The sequence below is a fragment of the Lutjanus erythropterus genome, chromosome 19 (assembly GCF_056507025.1).
Source record: "Lutjanus erythropterus isolate fLutEry1 chromosome 19, fLutEry1.hap2, whole genome shotgun sequence".
Lineage (NCBI taxonomy): Eukaryota > Metazoa > Chordata > Actinopteri > Lutjaniformes > Lutjanidae > Lutjanus > Lutjanus erythropterus.
In genome coordinates, this window is record NC_139335.1 from 28,649,336 (window position 1) to 28,674,701 (window position 25,366).

The 25,366-nt window shown below is 38.3% G+C and overlaps 1 protein-coding gene across 1 annotated transcript; it reads right to left on the bottom strand.

Moving 5' to 3' along the window:
• Window positions 1-4,045: 4,045 nt before the first annotated feature.
• LOC146310044 (lipopolysaccharide-induced tumor necrosis factor-alpha factor homolog) lies at window positions 4,046-13,434 on the bottom strand. The gene is made up of 5 exons (XM_084744416.1): window positions 13,209-13,434; window positions 8,548-8,716; window positions 7,030-7,071; window positions 4,584-4,728; window positions 4,046-4,404 (listed from the first exon to the last, which is right to left on the bottom strand). Exons 2-5 carry the CDS (start codon window positions 8,699-8,701, stop codon window positions 4,299-4,301), a joined length of 447 nt encoding a protein of 148 aa, XP_084600542.1. The 5' UTR covers window positions 8,702-8,716; window positions 13,209-13,434; the 3' UTR covers window positions 4,046-4,298.
• Between the last annotated feature and the right edge of the window lie 11,932 nt (window positions 13,435-25,366).

A 25,366-nucleotide genomic window follows, 5' to 3' on the forward strand; every position in this document is an offset into this window, starting at 1 on the left:
ACTGTAGATCCTTAGTTGGGAGCCACGTTTCCGTGTGTGCACGCCATCTGAAATGAGTGTTTACGGTGCGACTGTGTGCATGCACAAGTAAACGGCATGTAAAAATCAAAATGCAAAATCAAAATACACATTTTTAAACTGTGCAGCTTTGAATTAGAAGTACAACAGTGTCAGCTTTTTATGTTTGAAACACATCTGATATTTTTTTATTTGATTTGTCAAAAAAAAAAGAATGTTCATTCAAAAAAAAATTTGACCAAATTTTCTATGTTAAAATACAAACTTGTTACACATTTGTTATCAGGTATTTTTAGTTTACATAACACATTTTTGAATTGTTTGAAGTTGTGAATTCTTGTCTGGGTCTTTTCTGGCACAGAACAAGTTTTTTAAAAAGGCAAAAACATTTTATAAATTTTATAAATTTCCTATTTGTGAAGAATTCATTTTCAGCACAAAAAATGGAATTACAGTGTTAGTAGGACAGTAATAATTTTAATTAGTGATTAATAATAGTTTGTTCCAGTTCACAAGAATGGCTGATGTACAATTATACAACCATGTCAGAAAAATGTGTTGTGTTTTATTTGTTGATTTCACATTAATTTAGCAGCAGCAGACAGAAGCTTGATGATTTCAGAGTGAAGTCAGAGTCAGTCAAATATGATGAGTAAATTCTTTAAATACAGGATATGAGTCTCTTTTGTCTTCATCCACATCAGATAAAATCATTTCATCTTTGACTGCATTTCCAAGACAAAGCTATTTAACTTATGAACAAGACAAGTAGTGTGACTCCAGTTTGTGTTTAATAAAGTGTACTGTGCTCTGTCACTAGTATCCCCACATAAACACTGTGACTTTTTAAGAATGAAATGACACAAGAAGTCACTGTTGTGGCAGTCGTACATTAGACTGGAGAAATGCAATAGCAAGTACAAAAAACAACAAAAACAAACATACAAGCATTTTATCATTTGTATTCAACTTATTATTATTATTATTAAAATGGAGTCTCTATACTTTTAAGGCAGATGTTGAAAGATATGGTCATTACAGTTACACCTGTTAGTACAGGGGTCTGCAACCTTTACAATCAAAAGAGCTTGATTAAATGCTCTCTTTTGCCTGAAGACTTTTTTCTGACAGCCGTAGCTTATGGAGACTCAAGAAGACGAGCCACCATCACAATTTATAGGAAAAGACACCGAGCCATAGACACAGTTTTTGATATTTTAGTTGATGAAATATTAACATTTTTTTTATAAATTTGGTGTACAACATACTGCAATAGATGTTTGAGTTTTGTGCCCCACTCAAACTTTTACAAACTTTCTGCTGACCTTTAGTTGAGATAATTTATTATTCTTCCTCAGAGAAACTTATAGTAAAAGTTAAAAGTTAGAGAAACTCAAAAAAAAATGGTTTTCTAAATTTGGTCACAGTTAACTGTGAACCTGATTTGTTACTATTTTGTTGCCTTAAAATTAAACAGTTTATGCTATAATTTTTTAAATACAACATTTTGGGGGTTCTAAAATTCAAATATTTAAATTTATCCAAAGAAGAAAAGTAAATTATCTCAACAAAAGATCAGTAGTTGGTAAAACTTTTTCAAAACTGAAGAATTTGACGTGGGCTCATAGCTGATGTACTATGTTTGTAGTATGTTGAGCTGTCTCAAATTTTTCATAGACCTTCAACAATGAAACATGAAAAATATTAAAAAATATAATGTCATTCATTTCCATATCATTTTTTGACAAAGTCACAAGGAGCCACTGGAGAGGAGCTGAAGAGTCATATGTGGCTCTGGAGCCTCAGGTTGGAGACCCCTGCTCTAGACTATTGATTAGATATCCATGAGTACATTTTTAATTGGTTACATTTTTTAAGGGCAATTAATTTATTCTGAACATGAGGTGTGTAGTCGAGGATGGTTATACTATTATCCATTGTCTTCTGTAAAGATGTACAACAGTGGTTCCCAACAGTTTTTCCTGGGACCCCCCCACCCCTACTTGTATCTAAGGAAAGCTGAGCCCCTTCCCAACCCCAAACACAGCCTTTTGTATTGATTGCAGGGTTCGTAAAGGTGCTGGAAAATCTTATTAAACACTTTTATTTAAGTCAGATGTTTACTGAGCCAGATTGTACAGGAACTTCATTACCAATAATTATTTGATAAGAATTTAACCAGGTATTAAACATGTATTAACTGAGCAATGGTTTCAGAATGGCATTAATTGTGCTTCATTTGATATTGTTTTGTCTGGCTGAGCCACTTACTGTATCAGCAAACCTAAAATTACACTTAAATAAGAAAAAGAGAAGAAAACAATAAAGAAATAGATTTTTAAAAAATAGATTTAAAAAGTTTGTTTTATATCTAATTAATTATTTCTGATTCATCAATTAATCAGTTGTCAGCATTTTCAACTACTGGTTAAGGAAAATGCATAAAAGCGTCAGTTTAACTTTGGAAAAAGTTTATGGATCCTGAAGATGTGATTTTGGTTGATGTGCAAATCTCAGAACAGACGAAGTCTTGGGTTCCCACTGTGATCTCTGGCGCCACCTTGAGGGGGACCTGGACCTCAGGTTGGGAACCAATGATGCTGAACACTGCTGTCCATCCTGACACAAAGTCATGAAAAATGAAACTATCCTGTTTGCAGAGGTCAGTGTTAATTTTTTCAACCAAAATTATGATGACAAGTATTCGCTGACATCTTTTTATTTTGTGACCAAATTGTGACAACGTAAGTGAAAAAAATACTGACAACAAAAACTGTAACTAAATCTTTGTTCATTCTGCTCTGATGAATAAAGACAAGACAAAATAGTTGGCTAACTAATAGATCTGTCAGAGCCTCATCTTCACCAGTGGCCTGTCAGGTTGAAAGAAATAAAAGAAAGAGGAGGGACAAACTTTTCTTTTATATTCACTGAAAGTAAGACTGAATGTACATTGAATACATTGAAAGAACAAATAACAGCGCTGAACGGCACTTTTCTCAATGGAAAAGTTGTTTTTCTTCTTCTCCTGACCGACTTTGGCAAGAGTTTGATCCGAGTGGTTGAAGTTAGCCTGTGTTAATATGTAATAGACAGGTGTTTTTTTTTTTTGTTGTTGTTGTTTTTTTTAAGTTCCTGCCCTTTTCCAAACAGTTTCTAAGGACAGCTTACCAGATGTTTCTGTGCAACAAATAATGTGACTTGTCAGGTGACCATGTCCCTGCAGCTAACATGAAGAGGGTGGCCACCAGGGGGTGACCAAGATGTTCTGGCTTCACTTTCAGTGAGCTGTCATGATGTCCATCATGATTGATCAATAAATGGAACATAATAAATCTTTTTCTGGCATACTAAATAGTATGGTGGTCTTTTTTTACTGTGGATTATCTTGCAATTATGGGCTGTATAGAAGCACTATGGCACATTGTGGCTGCTATGTCTTGAGAAAGGTCCTTGTGACACATCAACATTTTATCAATAAATCAATGCAGAGGTGATAAGTGTGTGCAGAAATTAACTTTTTTTTTTAAGTATTGTATGGATTATCATTCAATTTAGTATAGATGTTCAGGGTCCCCAGAGGATAAATAAGTGATAGCACTATCATCAGGTCAGAATTTCTATTTGTCCAATTCTTTGTTACCACCATCCTCAACTAACCTTTGTGTTCAGTGCTAATTAGCAAATGCTAACACACTAAGATGGTGACTGTGATAGAAAATTATATGCACAAAACACTGGAATATTTGCATTTTCATGATGGTTTGTTAGCAAGCCATCATTAGCATTTAGCTCTAAACACTGTATGGACTCACAGAGCTGCTGGCATGGCTGTAATCTCCATCTTTATCCTAGAAAATAAAATAGTACATTAAAATGCCTTTCATCCAAAAGAAGAAAATATAATATAACCAATCGGTCAAACAGAGACCCTAAGAAGAAAATACTGGAAATACAGAGAGAGCAACCAGCTGGACTCAACTAATAACCACAGCACACATGTTTATTGGTTTATATCCCTTGTTTAATGAATTACAAATGTTCCACCGATGAATACGAATATAAGTCCACAGTGTAATGCCTCATCGTATATATATCTATATATTATTGGAATTCATATTATAGCAGGAAAGGGTCACAGGATAGGCACTCAGTGAGTACAAGACAGGAATAAGTGCATTTTATATTACTTGATCAATATCAAAAGAATCTTGTAGCACATAAGGATGTGATCAGGCTACAGGCAGAGATCTTCTCCCACACCCACAGTCAGGATACTTTCACATTCGCTTGTATATGTAGATGACTTTGTGGCAGGATGGACAGCGATGCTCTACATCTTGACAGGAATCAATGCAGAACGGGATGCAACAGCAAAGAAAACACCTGTGGGAGGAAACAGAGTGAACTGCAACTTTTGTTCCTGAAGCAGCAATAGTTTGTACGATAGGACTTTTTTCCTCTGTAGTGTTAGCTTTATAGTTTCATATTAATCTTTCTATTTTTTTCCCATGAGATAGAGACTAGAAGTGCAGCGAGTTTCTACCCAAAACGTTTTTTTTTACCCAAATATGGCGAGGCCAGCACAGATGGCCCAGGTCATCAGGCCTGCTGTGTGCTCTGTCTGGGTGACCACTGTCTGCTGGCAGTGGGGACACACAGTTTGTCCTGCGACGTCATGCAGCGCAGGTGTTACTACCACGTGAGTCACTGCGGAGGAGAAATACATAATTCATAAAATAAAGGTTTCCACACTCTTTTGTCTCCATTGTCACTTGCACAAGCTTAAAGGTGCAGTTCTCCCATCTTTGAGTAGTGCTGTTTAGTCATGTAGATAGTTTTGGTGTGTTTTGCAGAGTTTTGGAGATGCCTGCCTTCTTTTCGATGTTACAGAACTAGATGGCAGTCAGCTTGTGAATCTCAAAGCAATATCTTTCTCCAGAAATCATGACATGGTCGAGATAATATCAATAAGAATTTGTTCTTAATGACTTGCCAGACTAAAAAAGTTCAAATAAATCAATAAAATGAAAATAATCTGCAGACCTTGTTGCAACCAACCATGTCACTGCACGGAAGGAAGCGTGCATCTACTCATGTATGAGAGGCTTGTGCTTGTGACAACACAGGATGTAAACATCAATGGCATCCTCCTTGGCTGAGTAGTAGTTCCCACATGAAACTGCTCACAGCAAGGTCCGTGGATTATCACTTGAGTAACAGGGTAGTGATTTCTGGAAAGAGAAATCACTGTTGGATTTTTCAAATGTATTTCTTCTGGTGCTTTGAGTGCCGTCTAGTTACTTATACTGAAGAGAAGTCAGACATCTTTACAGCTGTTATCTCCAAAACTCTGCAGCTCACATCAAAACTATCTAGATCAGTTCAGAGCAAAATGTGGCCTTGGGGCTGGATGAAGCCCACTGAAAGGTTTCATGTGGCCTGCATTTTGCTTACCATTAAATCATCATCAGACCTTTATATCGAAAGGCCTCAGTGCTGTGTTCTTTGATAATGATAATGAACTGTATCTTTTATATTAAACTGTAACTTTATTCACTCAATGCTGCACATCCATGCTGTTTATGTTGTTCTTCTTCTACTTCTGCTGCTACTATCATTGCAACCTGTATGCAGCAAGCATGGTACACTGTAAAAAGTCAAGTTTTGGACACTGGCAACAATGTATTAGTCCACAATTCATCGCATGGCAATTCAGAAAGGGTGACCAACAGTAAAAGTGCCCTATATAGAACACTTCTGCCCGTTCCATTATCAAACATTTGGCGATTATTAGGACTTTGTATCATTTGTGTCTGGCCCACAGCAGCCTGATTGATTTCTCACATGGCCCCACATGAAACATAATTGCTCACCTCTGATCTAGATGGATAAATAACACTACAGGTAGGAGGAAAAGTACAGATAATTGATGGATAAAATGTACTGACTGCACTGACTAAACATGACCAGCAGAGGCTGCCAGTAGCACAACATCTGTGAACTGATAAGGAGCAGGTCCTCTGTTTCTGCCTTTCTGTTGTCCCTGTTCTGTCCCTGTTAAGTTACTGAGGCATAGACGGTTTTAAGGACATACAGATTGTTCTCCAGGCACGTGCACAGACAGACCCCGGGGGTTGCCGAAGCAACTTCCTTTCTCCCTTTTTCTTTTGCTAATTTTATGTTTTACTTTTTAAGTTTGGCCCATGGCATCATTTCTCAATTTAAAGCATGCTGGAGTGTCCACAAGTCCAGGAAGTACTGAAGTAAAATAAAAAAAATAAAAAAAAATCATATCAGACACAATTTATTACTTTCTGCCAAGCATTTTATATTGTTTGAAAGATGGCTGGTGGTGGATTTTAAATAAATACATGTAACTATGTGAAAGATTTGCTACAGCATTAATAAATAAATAAATTTAATTAGATTTTTTTTAATAATTATGAGAAGAGTGACCTTTTTTCATTTGAGGACCTGGCCCCTAGAATGCATGTCACTGTTGTTCTCATTATTTAGTGGAAACTGTCATTGACAGACAAAAAACATCAAAATTGGAATTATTGTAAATGTTAGAATTTCATGTGAGCTGTATTAGTCTTTGAATATGTGGAGGCCACAGGAAGAAGGACTACACCTGGGACAGGAATGCTTTTACAAGCAATACCCAAAATGTGCCTGAATAGCACTAGAGTAAACAGTGAACAATAGCTTTTTGTTATGCACTGAGGCTACAAACGGGCTATTCTTCAGACCCTTGCGTTGGGAGACCGAGGACTTCACCCACTGACTGTGTGACAGTGTGCAAAGGCAGCCGCCCTCATTTCACAAGCTGGAACAGAAACACATTCACCATCCGTTTCACACGTGTGTTTGGTGGTGTGCGTGCTGCGTGGGCAGGGTGCAAGTGTGCGTATGCATGTGCATATTCTGAGAAATGGTACAACAATGCATGCATCTCTATTGTGTTTTGCAGGAAAGCTTTGTCTGGGGTCAGGTGCACAGCCTCACCTGTTGTGGCAGGTGCACCCGGGGCTGCAGGAAAAGGAGCACCTGGCAGATGAAATACACAGTTTATAAAAGCAGGAAGACACAGTTCAGAGGACACATTTCCATAAACCACGTGCCATAATATAAATTACTTTGCAATAAAATACACAAAACTTTCTTACACTCCTTAGCATGACTTAAAGGAGAAAGTGTAATACTGTATATTTACTGTTATAAATCATAAAATGACCATGATATGTGAACAGAAATTAAGGAAACATGCTAAGCTGATATACCAATTTCTCTGACAACAACACTACAGCCTGTAACTTGTGTTATTGTTTGCCTGTTTCATGTTTATTTTTTATTCAAATTAATGCCGAATATTCACCAACTGAGTGAGTGTCTGTTTATGAGTCATAAGAGACCCTTAATAATCTTTTAGAAAGAATGGATGTTCAGAACGATTAAATTGAACGATATGTTAATGGAGTCTGGCAGGCAGTTGCTGAACTCCAACTTCAGAGTGTGTATTTTCAGAGCAGAGGGCTTTTGTAATAGACGAATCTGGTGAAGTCCCGGAAGTTAACAAGCCACCATTGCTGCAGTGGCGACTCCCTACAGTTTGAGCACGAATGAATGTGAACCATCGTATGAGGTTTACAGTTTTCTACTTTTACACTTACTAACGTTCCTTTTGACAAGAATGTCTATAAATCAAAAACATTAACAGAAAGGGACTTTTTTCATGAAAATCTTGAATGAAAAAAGTAAATTCACAGTTTTTTTTAATATATATTACACAGTACTTCATCACTTAAATGTGGTGGAGGTGGTCCGTTTTTTTCCTCTTCCTCATTATCCATTTCTGGGTGTTGTCACAACCAGCGTCTAACTACTGTGTAACATTTTAACAACACTAATATTGCCGCCGTTAAACATCGTCAATCCAATTATCCACGCTGTCACTATCACCAAGGAAAAACAGACACAGTGTCTGGAGAGTGAACATTTTCACCGAAACCATGAAAAACTCTGAGAGCGGCGGACACAACGTGCCCACCGCAGCAGTGGCGACGCTGCAAGATGGCTGAACACACAAAACGGTCGCTGGATTCATCTATAAATAATGGTCTTAACTTTACATTGACAGATGATTATAAACAGCTAATCATCTTACAGTGTAAGACTCGTTGTCACTTGTTATTGTCTTGCACTCCTGCAGTGTTCCTGCAGCCTGCCTGAGCTTCCTCAAGTCTGTGGAGTTCTGGGCCGAGGGAGACAACTCGCTTCAACTACAGACTGTATATTAAATAGGTTTTCAGCCTATTTAATATACAGTATATGGCTCCAACTCACTATTTGTACTGCTTTACTCCTTTTTGGACATGCAACTGTTACATAGCATTGTTACATACCTATTTGTTTTTGTTGTTTTGACAGAAATAGCTGTGAGGTGTTCGGCCTCAGAGGAACTAATCTGCCACAATGACCTCTGAGAAGTAACTGTATCATCTTTTAACACATGGACGAACAGACCTCCTTGGTATCCAGCAGGTGGAGGTCCTGCAGACATGCCCGGCTGTGGGTACATCCCTGGCTGTGGGTACATCCCTGGCTGAGGACCCCCATAGTTCACAGGTGGTCCAGGGTACGGTGGAGCTGACTCCTGTGGTGGATATCCTTTTTCCATCTTCAGAAATCTTTACTGAATATGAGAAATGTGAAATTTATTTAAGGTGATGAACTGGCTTTTAATTAATAAGGGATAATGTACAAAATGTGGGTCATTATTTCAAAATAAAAGCCCCTAAGGAGTCCTGACACAAAATATTACTTTTACAATTATTACAAAGGACTTTATTGCTCATCCAGAGTCTATGATCAGAGCTGTGTCAATATGGTGGTCTGTTCTTCATTGTAACGGTCTGCTGTACAAAAATAGCAGACCACAGAATGCTGTTTTTGTTTCCTGTATATTAATTTCATTTCCCCAGTTTAATGTTGCTGCCACAATACGTGCAAACAGTAAGTGAAGACTTCTGCTGTTTCACTACATAGTGACAGCTATATGGAAAAGCTCAATTCAAAATAACTACAACCTTTAGTTACAATTTTTTGTGGCCATGCTGATGCATAATTTTTAGGTGTGGTTTCCAAAAATTGCATCCAGAGGACAAAATATCTGTTTCATCAAATGTAGATATAAGACTTATAAAACAATGGGAATGCAAAAGAAGATACCAACTGACTTTTTGTCGAATCAAATTTAAAAGTATTATTAGTAATGTATAAAGCTAGAAATAGATTATTATCTGAACATGTACAGAAGTTGTTTATATGAAGTTCAAATCGCAAGGGTCATAGAGGGAAATTTAATTTCATTGTATCAGTGCATCATCTGTGTTTTGAAAGTGGTATTAGAAAATACACAGAAATGATCAAAATAAACAAAACAAAAAGGAATGAAATAGATTCAGAAGATGTTTTAGAAGCTACCAGTAGGGTTATAACACCTCACAGTGTCTCCATTTTCAGTGAGTACTATACAAACAAACAAAAAAAAAAATTTGAATTAGACTGACCTATTTAGTTCCCCTCAGATTTATTGATTGCACTCATAAGTGGTGGAAGGCAGAAGTTGACTGTTGTGGTGGAACCAAGTTGTCACTCTCTGACCACTTCTGTCTTTTCAGTTCATGCATGTGTGAGCATTCGTTAGTAAAGTGATGTTAGCTCAACACAACACTGACAACAACACCAGCAGCTCTGCTTTCACCATGAAACATTTTACTCTAAACCTGTTTCCTAAACTTTTCTCCTGAGGACCCACTTTTTAAAAATGACAAACCATCATGACCCAATTCACAGCAATAAATCTTTGTGCATAAATGACCATTTTAACAGTCATTTCTGCATCAGCTTATATTATCTTTATGCTTGTTATTGAAAACAACAATTTCCTCTTTTATCATTTGGCAGCCAAAATAAAACCTCCTGTGACCCACCTGTTGGTCATGACTCAGTCTCTGAATATGACTTCACTAAATTAAGCAGCATATGTGAAACTGCAAAATTTCTCTGAAGGCGACCATATCAAAATATAATTTTCTTACGGTCACAGTGCTCTGAGAAAACCAGTGAGGATCTATTCAGATCATTTACTTTAACACGCAATCCCTGTCAGCCACCTGCAGGCCTCGGAAACAAGTTTTACACCAACATATCGCCACCTTTAAAGTCGACATGACAAACTTTTTACCAGAAATGTGTTATTTACACATCAAGCAGTTACAGAGCAACATTAACATTCATTGAGCTTTGTGTTTTTGGCACCGTGCGAATGTAAGTGCAATACTTAATCGTTTTTGATTTTGGTATCTGTCTTTTTAACTTCTAAATGCACTATTATGTTGACCAGCTAGTTGCCAACTGTTTCTGTTTGCTAGTTAATAACAGACTGTTGCTGAATGCAGAGCTGATCTTAAACTGCGTTCAAGTGGAACTCATGAACTCGTAATTATGACACGGAACAGGAACTCAGAGCAAACGTGATCCCATTTGAATGCACCAATAAACTCTGGAGAAACTAACAACGGTTGAATAAGCTTGGTATCTTCAACTCTTTCCTGTCCTGCTTCCTGTATTTAGTCCTGCTATGTGCTTGGCACGCCTTGGCTGAAAAGAAAACCAAATTTTGTAGATGGTTAAAAGATGTTACCGGGGGACAAGAGTGATACATGTTTTCATGTGATGTTAATAAGCACTTTTTTAAATAACTGCAACTAAGGAGTTTCACATCCTCTATGCAGAACCAGTCATTGGTAATTCCTTCACTGTCATCTTTGGAAGAAATTATGACTAAAAATTGTAACAGCAATGGTCTGATCTCATTAAAATACAGCTGGCTTGCATCTGGGTCTAAAGAGACTTCAATACCTAAACTTGATGCATCGAGGACAGACTTAAAAAAGGACATTTCGAATGAAGATTGGAGCACAGTCTGTAAAGAGGCTCAGACACAAACTGCTAACACTAACTTAAAGTTGATCCAATACAACGGGTTGATGAGGACATATACAACCCCTGTCAAACTGAACAAATATGACACTTCTTTTAAATGTAATGAAACTCAGGGAACACTTATACATTGCATTTGGGAATGTGAAAACATAAAGAAGAAAAAATAAACTCCAAAATGACATTGCTACACCTGCATCCAATAGATCTCAAGCTGAGAATCAAAGAATATGAATTTGTTGACTTTGCTATACTTGAAAAACATGTGATTGCTTTTAATTATATGTTTTGGGGCTGGGGGGTTATTTGACTGTTTGTTAAGGTAAAATATGTTTGCACTGTAATATATTGCAGAAGAATACTGTTGTCTGTGCAAAGGAAAATTAATAAAGACGTTATTTAAAAAAATAGCTAGATAATCTACATCAATTATCAGCTAGCCTTTGCTAATATTAGCTAATTTAAAATGTAGAGGTCTCATACAGGAAAAGGAGAAAACTGACAAGATACCAAGTTTGCTTAATTGTTATTGGAGCACAGAGCAAAAAGGGGTGGGACTTAGGAAGGGGGGTCCACAGAGGTCAACAGTGAGGGTTCCAGAAGTGAAAATCAACCTCATAATATGCATAGATTTAGATTTTTAGTCATGCCCTAACCATCCAAAGTGGATTTACCATGAGGTGCATGCTCCAGCACAACACATTTCATGCATGATGTCATGGAGAAATACTGCACTACCCACAATCCTTAAGTGCAAGAGCGAGGTCTGTGACTGGCAAAGCCACAGTCTACACAACACAGTCTACAAGATATTACAATACTTGCATTAACAGTATAATAACAATAATAATAGCAAAAGTTATGGTGGTCATGGTGGTTCAATCATCCTGTCAGGATTTATTTTGCAATAATGACTAACTCACTGTACATCATCCCTTACTTAGTAGGAGCTTGATCTGGTCAAACTTAAAACTCCACTAATTATGTTCAAAGTAATTCACTATTCACGAGTTTAAAAAAAAAAACAAAAAAACATTGTGTCTGTACAACAAAGATGAGCAGAGCACAAATATAAATCAATTTAAAGTATTATACAAAAATTATGTTTTGGGCGGTATAGGGGTGAAGAAATGTTGTGATAAGGATTGGTTTTTATTTATCTTCTGGACTCTGGGTGAATATTTGGATTGTAAATAAACCTGGGATAGTTGTTTGTATATTATATCTGGTTATAACTAAATTTGAGTAGTTACTGTGGTATAATATTACACTAAATTATATTCATAAATTTATCTATAATAGCGCATCACATAGCTTAAAATAATCACAGTAAAGTAAGTATTAAAACAGTTATATTGGAGTAAAATTTGCAAGTGAAATAGTAAAGTAGAGGTTTAAAGCATAATTAAATGGGTACATTACTATTTGAAATAGTAATCATGGACTCATCACTGGGGGAAACTGAGTGTATCTTCAGTGAAATGTCAAACAGCAGCCTTAGTGGCTCTTGATCTAATGCAGTCGGAAGCCATGAATAACAACAATGTTACCGTAACAGACATTTGCTTAGTGGGCGAGGCAGAGAGCTGAGACAAAACCACTTTGCTGAGGTACTGTTGTCCTGTACCCATCCACAATCTTAACAGCCTCTTGTAGTGATGCAGCTGACATATACTGCATTTGTGCTGCTGAGTTTTTGACATGCTTAAAATCAGCATCGGCGGATTAGTGCTGTGTTTTGATAAGAAGAATATGGTGCCACAGTGTGCTCTGCTCAGTCTGTTGCTCGTAATGAACAGGCCCACTCAGTCCCAGCAAACCTTCCTGTGTCTCATCATAAATCCATCTTAAATCAATTAGAGAAACGTGACGCACATGCACACTGATGAGGCACTTAAATTCACCACAGTATTGTACTTGTGCCTCGCCCTGGTTTGTCTGGACAGTGTGCATAGAGGCTGCATAAAGCTTGCAACATAATGGATGAATTTGAATAGGCAAACTTTTTACAGAAAACAAAAACATAAGTGTCCCATATGTTCAGATTTTATGCATCTGTTCTTCAGTGGTGTAATAATAATAATATCAGCATTCAGATCTTACACAAACAAAATTAACTTTAAGACAAAATTATCAACAACATGATTACAGATATGGAAAATAAGATAAGATTTACTTACTTGTGACTTTCCATCAACAAAAGGGGGAGTTAACACCCTTTTTCCTGGAGCTGCCTTGTCCTGAGCAAGGATGGAAGAAACACAGTAAAATCAGGAGATCACAGACGGGGCAAAAATTTTGAGGACAGGGGACGATTAAAAAAACAACTGCTACTAAAGGCTGTAAATCTATAGAAGGATTGTATGTTCTTCCTTCAGTGCGACATAGAGGAAAGACTGTAGTTCCTGATTCCCCCTCCCCCTTCCTCCTCCCATTTCTTTTTTTTTTTTTTTTTTTCATGTGACTGGGTGGGTCTCAAAAAATTAACAGGAGACTATTGCAGTGTTTGCTCAAATGTTCAAATAATGACCATGGAACTTAGAGTCATGAATGCATTTGTTTGCTAAGAACAAAGTGTTCTTTGTAAACCTGACATACCGCCTCAAATCATTTGTCAGTCACAGTTTCAGTCAGCAGTCCTTGAAAAAAAAAATCCCATTTTATAATATGCTAAAGGAAAAATGGCATTACTAAAAACTGTGACTCAGAGCAGTTAAGGTTGGGGGACCAATAAAAGACTTTAAATTTCAGATAGTAAAGTTTTTGCTTTCCTGCAAAAACCTCTGTAAGCTTGTTGCTGGCAGCCAACCCCTCTGGTGTTTGTGGTCTGACATTTTCTCAGTCTGACTCATTTAACAACAAACATATGTGGCTGAAAAAAAAAACTGCCAAACTACAAAGAAAACAACTCTCTACAACTTTCAGTCAACAAATTACAATCTAACAATCCTGAAAAAAGACCATGTGTACAATCCAACTGTCTATTTTTATCTTTTTTTATAATAATGCAGGGGATTCCTTACATCTTAGAAATGAATCAACCGGTCAGTCTCCAAAGATGGCAGTGTAACCCAGCAAAGTGGAATTCTTTATCAGTTAGAGAAACACCAAACTCTCTGAGATAGCTACTCTAATGAACTGGCTATGTTTTATTAATAAATTGAACCTTCACCAAGCTCCGCCCTCCTTAGTTACTACACCTGTCAAGCTTACAAAAACAGTAAATAGTAATGTGAACGAAACATTTGCAATTTCCACTTGTTTAAATCAGTAGTAGTGACGTTCAGAGCAGCATTGCTCTTCATTGGACGCCTGTCAAGCTTTACATTGTCTCACAGCATGTTTGCTGTTGATAAATGTCACAGATTGGTCCAAAGGTGTAAGGGTTTTATTATTCAAGGTGTGTCCAAATCCACCTTTGCCATCTTGTGTCATAGACCCACAGGTGTGTCTGCCATCTGCCATTTTAAATGATGGAGGCAGGAGCACAAGTGCTCGCAGGAAAACAGTTGAAAACAGTGATTACATGGAAGAGGACATTGGCTGGGATTTCTGCTAACACTACTGTGGGTGGAGGAAAGAAAATTAGAATGTGTTTCTGAAGTTTGGGGGAAGTGGTTTTCCAATGAGTGTTTGTACTTCTGACAGAAGTAAAAAAAGACCTTTTACTCCCAGGCTCTGGCCGGTCTTGTGGTCAGATACTACAGCTGCTCCAGCTGCCGTGCTGTTAAAGATGATCTGACAGCTGTGATCCCATCCTGTGTGCACTTTGCAGGTCTACTGAGATTCATTAGGCTTTAGAATTAAAATAATAATTCATTATTCGTTATTAATGAGGAGAATTTTAGACACATAGACAAGCATGTTGTTTATTTCAGTATTTACACTCAATGTCTGATAGAAAATATGTTGAAAGGACACTGATACCCTCTCCTGTGTGGTGACTTCACCACAGTATTGTACTTGTGTCTCGCCCTGGTTTGTCTAGACAGTCACTGTGGGTGCAGTCACGGTGGTGTGTGACTGCACCACGGACTTTGCATTTTGATTGGGTTTTAGCAGGTCTGTGAGGCAAGTTGTTTTGGCTACAATGAGCCGCGCACAAGATGCCAAATGCAACCTGGCCAAACCTTCGTTTTCAGACCTCGCACCCACTGGCGCACAGAAAGGCGCACATTCATTTGCTAGGTCTTTGAGAGAAGTAAAGTGAAGCAACTTCTCACTTCTAGTAACTGGCTAATGTAAGATTACACTACTGCGTAAACGCCTTGAGTCAGTTGAGATGTCTGGCTGACTTTTTAATGTTTCTGTCTGACACATTTTCAAACTTAACCGTGTAAAAGGTTGTGGAATATGTTCTGCTTGTTACACAAAACTCTTCCATTAGTATTTAACTGATTCAATCACTTTACTTCACACATCTGTGCTCTTGCAAAACAGTATGAATCATGCAAAGAAAAAAGACCTCAAGAAGAAGTAGTGGAATGAAAGAACTTTATCAAGTTGAAATCATGGAAGGTAAATTATACATTTAGACAATACCAATAATAATGATTAAAGAACGCAGAGAAGAGGAAAGTGTGAATAACTCTGTTCTACCCAAGCACTCCTCTGGAACTGATTATATCTGTCAGTTATGACTTCCTGTCTCCTGTTTATGGAAACCACGGTCTTTCGCAATACTAAATACTTGTCAGAGTCTGTATAATTCCACTTATCCAGACCCTCTCTCCCACGCACCGAGTGTGAATGATCTTCCTCCAAACACATGACTTTTGACACATGAAGCTCTGCTGACTTCCAGGGCAGGCTGAGGCTACCGAGAGGTCACAGGACTATCACAAGAGCATTACCAATCACATCTGGAATGCACTGCTACTGCTGCAGCCATGAGAACCACACCGTCAATCAAATGCAAGTTGTTCATCACATGCAACTCTAAAAGCTTAACATAAACCAAGCTAAACAGAAACACTAGAACAAATAAAACATAAAAAAAAAAAGAAAAGAAAACTTGCACAAAAATGCACAATATGTAAATTCTGCCTCTATAGCTCTCTCTCATTTTTAAGCAGTAATGAAAGATGTAGTTTGATGACTTCATGAAGTAGCATGGGATCATGGGAGTTTTAGAAAAACACCATAGCTGATGAAAAGCTATCTAACATGACTCAGGCAATAATCGTGGTCAAGTTTTATTCACGTTACGTTTACTCACATTGATGTATCAGATGTATCTCATGTTTTCCCAGAAGTCATAGCAACTAGCCAGCAACGGCTAGCAGGAATCATCGTTACCTTTAATAAATTCAGTATTTCTCTGGGCTTGAACATTGATGGAAACATTTGGGAAGATTTAAGCACACAACTCAACAAATAAAATAAGTCTAACATTTTTAGACATGTAATACTGAAATGTTACATAGTTTTTCTTTTAAAGGCATCCACACTCTCTGCTTCCCTCAGGTCGTCCGGCGGGCCGTTCCACTGGGTGGGGCCATGGTCGCTAAAGGCGGCCTCACCTTAGGTCTTAGACCGGACCCTTACAACAACCAAGAGACAAGGGATCTAATGCACACAGATCTTAAAACCAAGTCAGAAAAGTATTCAGGATTAAGACATTTAGTTATGTAAACTAAAAGTATATTATTTCCTACTGTTAAACCCTTATTTAACTTTATTAGAAGGTAATAAAGAACACATAATAACAGAACTGTACCTTAATTAAAGTGTTTTATTTCACACTGTTAAACCATTATTAGATTTTATTAGCCGGTAATTAGTTTACAGTTCAGTTCTGTTGTAATGTGTCCCTAATACTATCTAATAAAAACACATTATTTCTTTAATAATATAAAGCTCACAGTTACAGAAGATACAGGAAGATACAGAAATAGGGTTAGGGTTCTCACGCTCATCAACCAGCTCTCAAGTCAGCTTAGCAGCAGCAAGAGCCCGTGCCAAAGCAAAGGCAGTCAAAACCTGGCTGGCCTTCACAGACGTAGTGGAAAAATGATATGTTGAACTATTTTGTTCCTCATATTTACTCCTCATGTTCTGTAAGGTACTAACTGGTTACTCGTCCTTGAACACACAGCTGTTCTCCCTTCAGAAGAACAACTTCTGATAACAGTCACATCCTGACCCTCCTGATAAGCACTTCAGGTCCATCCTGACCCAACCTCCTTCTCCTAACCCTATAAGACAGATGTACATTCTTGACTCATTATCAGTTCCTTTTACACTTTCTGTGTGACTGTGTGCTGATCCTTTGCAAAGCTCTACTAAAACACCACAAAGACAATCTCGGTCACAATGTTTGTCTTTATTTTCAGATTTTCCACCACAATTTGGTATCAGAAGTGGAATCGCTCATCTGAGGGTTTCTGGACTCCGGGTTGATGGTGGCAGTGCACACCCTGAGGAGATATTCCCTTCAGCCTCAACCTCCCCACAAAGATGGGTGAGAAGGAACTCCTGAGACCCAAGACTGGACTCGCTCAGCGCTGCGATTCAACGATTCTGATTGGTGAGAATCTGAAAATTGATTTAATTGAATTTTCAAGGTATCAGTAGCTGCAATGGGACAGAGGTATTGGTCTACCAGTTCCAGAAAGAGTCCCAACAGTTTTTAACTGAGGTTTAGTAGAAACCTGGAGATGTACTGACAAGTCCAACTTAAAAGAGTTTACTAAAAACACAATACAGGAAAAATTATCACTGGATAATTGTTGTATTGTGTGAAGTAAGGCTCCAAAAAATGCACATAGAAGAGTAAAAAAAAAAAAAGAAAAAAAAAAAACAGTGAGAGGTTTTAACAGTAAACATACTTAAGTCAGTTATATCATTTTGGGTATAATAAACTTGATCAATTCTGATAAGTGGAGATTAGTTGAGGATACAGCTTAACCATCCTCTAATTTTTCTGTCATTACCCTTCAATCTACCTAAAAATGGGTATTTTTAACAGCAAAAGTCAAACAAAAATAAACAGGATAAACAGGATTTGTCTGCTCCATTCATAAATTACATGAAAGTGAACTATGGTGAATCATCTGTGAAACAAATACATTTTTGGGTGACTGAATGTGGCTCAGAAAGTGTCAATATAAGACAGCTGAACAGGGATTGCATGGAAGAAGAAAAAAGAGACTGAACATAAGAAGGATAAGAGTAAATTCATAGCAGATTGGAGAGCATTTAGTTTATGGATGGACAAAGCACAAAGGAGCAACAGAAAAACCCAGGCAGGGACAGACAAAACCTCACCTGTGTCTCGGTGTGTCAAAAATGCAGACCTCAACTGTGTGCTGCCGCCAAGGAGACTCCATAACACGCCACAAGAGACGGCTGGACCACAGCCAGGGGCACCACCACCACATAATACTGACCTCCCCTGATCTACTGGTCTCCCTCCATCTCCTTTTCACCTCATTTAATCTTATACATCTGATCTATGATGACTTCTGAACGGAGAAACAACAACAAAGGGTCAACAAGGCGACCCTGCCTCTCCATCCCACACCAGGTCTGGTCTGAAGTCCATTCATCTCCCTCTCACCGGTGAGATCCGACACGGGGGGAAACGTACACAAAGTCCTGAATCTCCCTGTGATGGAGACAGCAGGGGCTGATGGACATGCGATCTTGGTCCGCAGACCATGGACTATGGAGGACACTGAAAAACCATTAAACTCACCTCCCATCACCATCAGATGGAGGTGTAAAATCTGCCGCTGAACTGACTGTGTTTTGACATTTCACAAATGGTGAAACAGACATGTGTAACATGGGACTCAGGCAAATTAAGTGTGATAAAAGGACACGCTGTGCATGCAAAAGATGATAGGTTATTGATTGTTGATTATTGTTACTCAAAGAAGTGGACTGGGTCTCTCTGACAATCACATATTTGTGACATATAGCCCTGACACACTGCCTTATGTGTATGAATGGAAGCTCTGCACATCAGCTGTGACTCCCATAATTACTGCTCTCGCTGACAATGCAACACAGAGACAGACTACATGAAATCACATGATTTACACTGCACTGCATACACAAAGGGAAAGATGCAGAGTTTTGTGCTGCCTCATTAACTTCACCAAAATCAACAAAACCAAAGCTGAGTGAAGTATTTTCACCATATTTATCTTTCAGTGATTCAGATTCCAACTTTCTGTTTGACGTTCCTGGTTCATTTCCACCTGTGTCACTTGTCAAACAGGAAAGAAAGATGGCGAGATTTGGGCCTGTGCGAGAAGCTGTGTCAGTGCAGAATCATGGGAATCAACATCTGACCTTAATGTTCAATATAATCCTGTTTTGAAGGTTTATTGACAAAGATTCACCTTTGTTGTCTACACACTCAGATCTGTTCAACTGGTACCAGACACACAACACACATCTGCCTATTTATATGAAACATGTGACGTCACAAACACCCCAGCCTTACAGAAGGTCCCTAAAACTCTGTGGGCCCAAGGCAAACATGATAGCGGTCTAATCAGAGGCATGCAACCAATTGTGGTCACACCAAAATCTAATTAAAGGCCCTGTCAACCATAATATCCACTGAAAAAAAGACACCAATTTTTCCACTTAAAACAAACCAAAACAAAAAATCAGTTATGAAATTCAAAAGGAAGTTTGAGCTCATTAAATCTGTCACCAGGAAGTGCACTATTACAATGATTTTGTGTTCCAACTCAAGCTCAGTGTGAAAAAGACACAGTTGAAACATTTGGCTGAAGAAGGTCACAAAGCCAGCTTGTCAAAACTGCAGGTTGTCCAACAAGTGACATTTTTGGGTCATGTGATCACAACTGAGGGAAAATCCCTCTCCCAAAAAAGCATTTCAAAACATTTTCAAAGCCAATCATAAAGAAACAAGTTATATCTTTTGTGTTCCTATTGCAGGCCCTTCATTCCCAATCATGCTGTCCTCGAGGCGCCCCTGAGCGCAGTCGCACACGAACGCGGCCTGGAAGCACATAGTAAAGTGACATGGACTGCTGATGCAGGAAAAACATTCGCTGTCTTAAAACTTATTATTCGGAAGACTCTGACGAATCTGACTCTCGGTTCACCAGATCCAAACTGACCTTGTACTCAGAATGTAGACAAAGAGTGTTCAGTGTTACTCCAGGACCACAGAGGCAGACAGACCTGTAGCCTACTCTTCAGCTAAACTTGGCTCTGTAGCTGCAAGACTTCCTACTTGATATTGTAACTCTAAACTGACATGTTGTTTAATTAATTTTGCTTGAGCAGAAAACATCTTTTCTTTCAGCAGCAAGATGGCTCCTTTATAATGTTGTTCTACTTGAAATGCCAAACATCACAGTGAAAAGATTCTTAACTCTACAGAAAGTGAGGGAAGAGAACACAACTACGTTGTGACAATAACTTAAGCTTGTTCCCCCACACCAGATTTGCAAGAAATATCTTTGCAAAATCCAGATTTTGAACTGTCACAACCCTGAGACAGGAAAAAAAAAAATCAAGTTAATTTCGCTGTGGTAACTGCACATGATACACTCAATGCCAAATGACATCCTGCTTCACTGTCCGCACAAAAGCAGCATAGAAGCATGTAAAAGACAAAACAGTGAATATCTATACAGAGAGTAGATATGCTTCTGGCTTTGTGCATGATTTTGGCACAATTTGGGAACACAGAAGTTTTCTAACATCATCTGGCAAACGTATAATACACCACACTCTTATGTTACAACTGCTGGATGCTGTTCTGCTCCCAAAACAGGTTCCTGTGTGTAAATGTCATGCTCATATTTGTAACACTAACCCAGTTTCACAGGGGAATGCCAAAGCAGATGCAGCTGCCAAGGCTGCTGCATGCCAAGAATTAACTATGTCCAAATTTCTTTCTATATGATGACCCTAACACACCCTCCACTCCTACAACTGTTTTATCTAACATTCACAAGTAGGTGAAGGAAGCACTACCACCTCTTCATGACCTGCAGGCTGGTGACTGGGTAGTGGCAAGAGACCTAAGACGGAAGACCTGGCGCTCTAAGCGGTGGACGGGTCCATTCCAGGTGCTGCTGACCACACAGACGGCAGTAAAGGTTGCCGAAAGCGTCACCTGAATCCATGCCAGCCACTGCGAAAGGGTCCCACCTCCACCAGAGACAACTATGACAGAATAGGTCATCACATCCCAAGGACAAGAAGAAGAAGTAATACTTTTATAATTTTCCTTGACATGTGTGATCCCGTATGATCAAAAGGCTGGGATTGTAGTGGGAAAATTATATGCTGAACTTGTATTTTGTTCCTTATATTTACTCCTCATGTTCTGTCTGGTACTGACTGGTTACTCGTCCTTGAACACACAGCTTTTCTCCCTTCAGAAGAACAACTTCTGATAACAGTCACATCCTGGCCCTCCTGATAAGCACTTCAGGTCCATCCTGACCCAACCTCCTTCTCCTAACCCTATAAGACAGATGTACATTCTTGACTCATTATCAGTTCCTTTTACACTTTCTGTGTGATTGCGTGCCGATCCCTTTGCAAAGCTCTATTAAAACACCACAAACACAATCTCGGTCATTGTGTGTGTCTTTATTTTCAGATTTTCCACCACACAGAAAAAGAGTGAACTCAAAAATGAGAAAACCAAGCTGGAAGCCAGAATTGATTACATAACTCGACAGCTAGAAGCTGAAGCTGCCAAAGCAGAAGCTGTAGTATTGAAGACAACAGCAGCAGACATGGCTCTGAACACAGTGAAGAACTGGAGTTCTTGCCCCTTTAAGAGAGCACACTTAAAAGAACTGAAGATTATGTCACCCACCAGAAGAATGTTCATTAGAAAGGTGTTTATGCCCCTTTACCTTCAACACTCACACCTCCTCATGACTACTCTGCTCAGAATGAGACCCAGTCATACATCTTCAAAAGGAGACCTATGTACCAACAAAGGGACACACAGTGGGGTCACACAGATTTACTCCAACAGTGTTCTCCATAACAAGCTATCACCCTCAGCAAACACAAATCACAACACTATGACGGCAGATATTGCCAAATTCGTTTTCCGAATATTACCAAGCCTGGAGGGAGACCTTCAGCAACACAACTGAGCTGTCAGTGAGTGAAGAAATGGATTTGCTGATCAAATGGCTGTGTAAGGATTCAAGTGATCGAGGTCTTAGAATTAGGTCTGTAAACGTCAGACAATCTTCCCTGGGTCTTAAAACGATTTGGGAGAGATTGAACAAAACATAGGGATCTCCAGAAGCAATAGAGAGCTCTCTTCAGTAAAATCAAGAATTTTCCAAAGATTCATAACAGAGAGTTGGCAGACCTACTGATAGAAATGGATGTTGCCAGGAAAGATGGGTACTTGCCAGGGCTAGCCTTCCTTGACACAGCAAGAGGAGAAGCTGCCCTTATATCTCCAAGACAAGTGGCTGTCTCAAGGGTGCAAATACAAGAGGTAACATCATGTTAGCTTTCCTGCCATCTGCTTCTTTAAAGAGTTCATTTGCCTTTCCTGCAAGCAAGAGAAGTTAGGTCGAAACAAAACCTGCCTCTGTACATAAAACAAGCATATCACCAAGAGGTACAGCGTCCAAAAGAGAACAGGAGACAAACAAAACAGAAAATCCTTACAGACTGTGCCCCATGCATAACAAGCCCCGCTCACTGAAGAAATGCAGAGGCTTCAGGAAATTGAATCCACAGGACCGAGAGGTGAAGAGTTGAACACAATCAGACCAACAAGTCACTGTTTCAGTGCGGCTGGTTTATTCATGCATGAAGGACGAAAGCATGGTACAGGAGACACAAGCTTTTCTCATCGGACAAAGCAAAGCGGGAGTCTTACACAGTATCCTGGTCCATACCCTTGCATTCCTAACTACCTGACCTCTTGACCTTAGCGTCTGTGAGGGCACCTAATTGTGAGCATCATGACGCCACCATCCTCCAACAGAAAACATTAATCTTCTTTAAGTAACAGAACCATACATGCCTATCCATGCTCCCTTATTTTCATCCCCCTCTTTTTTTGTTTTGGGGACTAAATTAACATATTGATTGCCTTCTAATCAGTAACTAAGAAATATAACCATGAACAATAACACATATCATTACGTCACAAACATATAAAATAACTCAATGCATGTAGGGGTGAAAAACACAGTTAATGTTCCAAGGAAGATTTCCCTACGACCCCCAGATTTACTACCCAGCCAACTTTGGGCGATCGCTCTTCAGCTTGCACAAATCCTTGTCTGTTACTTCAATCTTCCATTGATGCAGCCCTTCAAAACAATGACATGAATCGATAAAAAGTGAAAGATTAAGTAAACATAAATCATTAAACATGGGATATAAAATATCAGATTATATCTGTTCTTCCCACAAACGCAATAAGAAAGTTCATGATGCCATCTTCTTTCTTCTCTTTGAGCACAGATCACACAAGTCTCATATTAGGCACATTACCGTCCTCGTTGTCCCTTAATCCACTTGTTGCATTGGTCCATCATCTTCAGATTTCAGAATCATTGCCCAAAGGAGAGGAAAGCAACAGCCCTGTACAAGAATCACAATGAAAAGAATGGTTAAAATAGGGTAGCAATCCCTTCAAATGCATTCATGTTTCTGCTGTAGATGTTGTGGCCATTGTAGCTAGTTTAATTACAGCAATGCATCATGGCCTATAAGACCATCAAATGTCTGTAGCATCACTGTCCTGTGAGAATCATGTATCTCCTAAAAGTCAGAAAAACCAGCCCCTTTTCAACTAATGCAAGATGGAAGTTAATGAATTCACAGTGACTGATAATTGATTAAATATTGAATTCAAAATCAGTTAACTGACTGACTACCAAGCAGCAAAACCAAAGCTCAGTGTTATGTTTTACTATTTTCAGCATTTTATGTGTTCTAAAATTTCTTATTTATGTTAATGTCAATATTTACTTCTCATAAGATTCCACACAAAATATTCTGTTGGATAAATATTGTTTATCTGGACCTCATTCTGGTCTCGATGTGCTTATTCTCTGACCAACAGATGGAGCAAACTGTTTTAAAGGAGGGAGGATTGTAGTGGGGCTGTCAGGTGTGACTGTGTGGCAGATGGTTTACATGGCTCTCCGGTCAGTTAGGAGGCCTCCAAGAAGGTCAGGACTGGCTCTGGTGGGTTAATATGTATAAATACTTTATATTTGGTGGCATATTTTTTAACGTGCCAGGTGGGGAGTGTATTGGAATTTGTGTTTTGGTTTCTTTAGCACCACCTTGTGGTTTACAGTTACATTAAAATGTTTATGCAACACTTTCTTGTGTATGAATACAGTATTTTATGATGATGGTTATTTTACTGTTACAAATCCATTACTATTACTACATATGGATGTATTAGTGCTTGAAGCATTCTTAATTTTGTAAATGATATTTACTGTTGTACTTTCATCAGTTATTACATATTTTGACATACTTTTAAGCAGCTATTCACATTAATTTGTCGGTAATATTTTCTCAGTCATCTCTCCTCTCTCTCCTCTCCTCTCTGTTCATTGGAGGAAACAATGCTGGAAAATATTATGTTAAGATGGCTGTATAACATTGCCTGCAACAACTTCTGGTGAGGACAGCACAATCACCCTGTCTTTTGTCATAGAAGAACTGAAAAAGCAGCAAAAAGAGGTTTTTTTTAATTGTTCAAACAAAGAATGTACAAACATTAAGACAAATATCAAGGAAGGATGAACAGAACAGACAGCACAAGAGATACAGAACACACAGACAACATAAAAATGCACGAAATAAAATAAATTACGCAAAATAACATCTAAATTAAACTTAAATTAATCACCATTAAAAAAAATGTAAAAAATAATAAATAAATAAATAAATAAATAAAGATTGATTAAGCAACTGTTTTAAAAATATCCATTCATTTCCAATAAAAAGGAGGCAATACAATTCCGCATTGATTTGAAGTCAATGGGTCACATGATAAGAAGCGATTGAAAGAAAAACCTATATTTATATATATTTTCCATAAAAACAAAATATAAAATAGTATCCAATAAAAGAAGTATGTCCCATATTTAGCCAGTGCACTAATTTGGAGTCACCATGACACGGGAGCTATTCAAACACATGAAATTATTTTCTTCTCAAATATTTATGTAAAATTAAACATTCACACATTAACAACCTAAATATGTGTGCTGTATGAGACCGATTTATTCTATATTTTAAATGTTATTTGTGACTAATGTGGGCAGATTCTGTAGACCCTGGCATCTCGTTGCTCGGACCCTACTATACGCGTATGACCCTTCCC

Excerpts from the sequence above, each read along its gene's own strand:
- LOC146310044 (XM_084744416.1), bottom strand. The coding sequence starts at position 8,701 with ATGGAAAAAGGATATCCACCACAGGAGTCAGCTCCACCGTACCCTGGA. Across the intron at positions 7,072-8,547 it reads ACCTGCTGGATACCAAGGAG|GTGCTCCTTTTCCTGCAGCC; the intron begins GTCTGTTCGTCC and ends TTCATCTGCCAG. Across the intron at positions 4,729-7,029 it reads GGGTGCACCTGCCACAACAG|TGACTCACGTGGTAGTAACA; the intron begins GTGAGGCTGTGC and ends TCTCCTCCGCAG.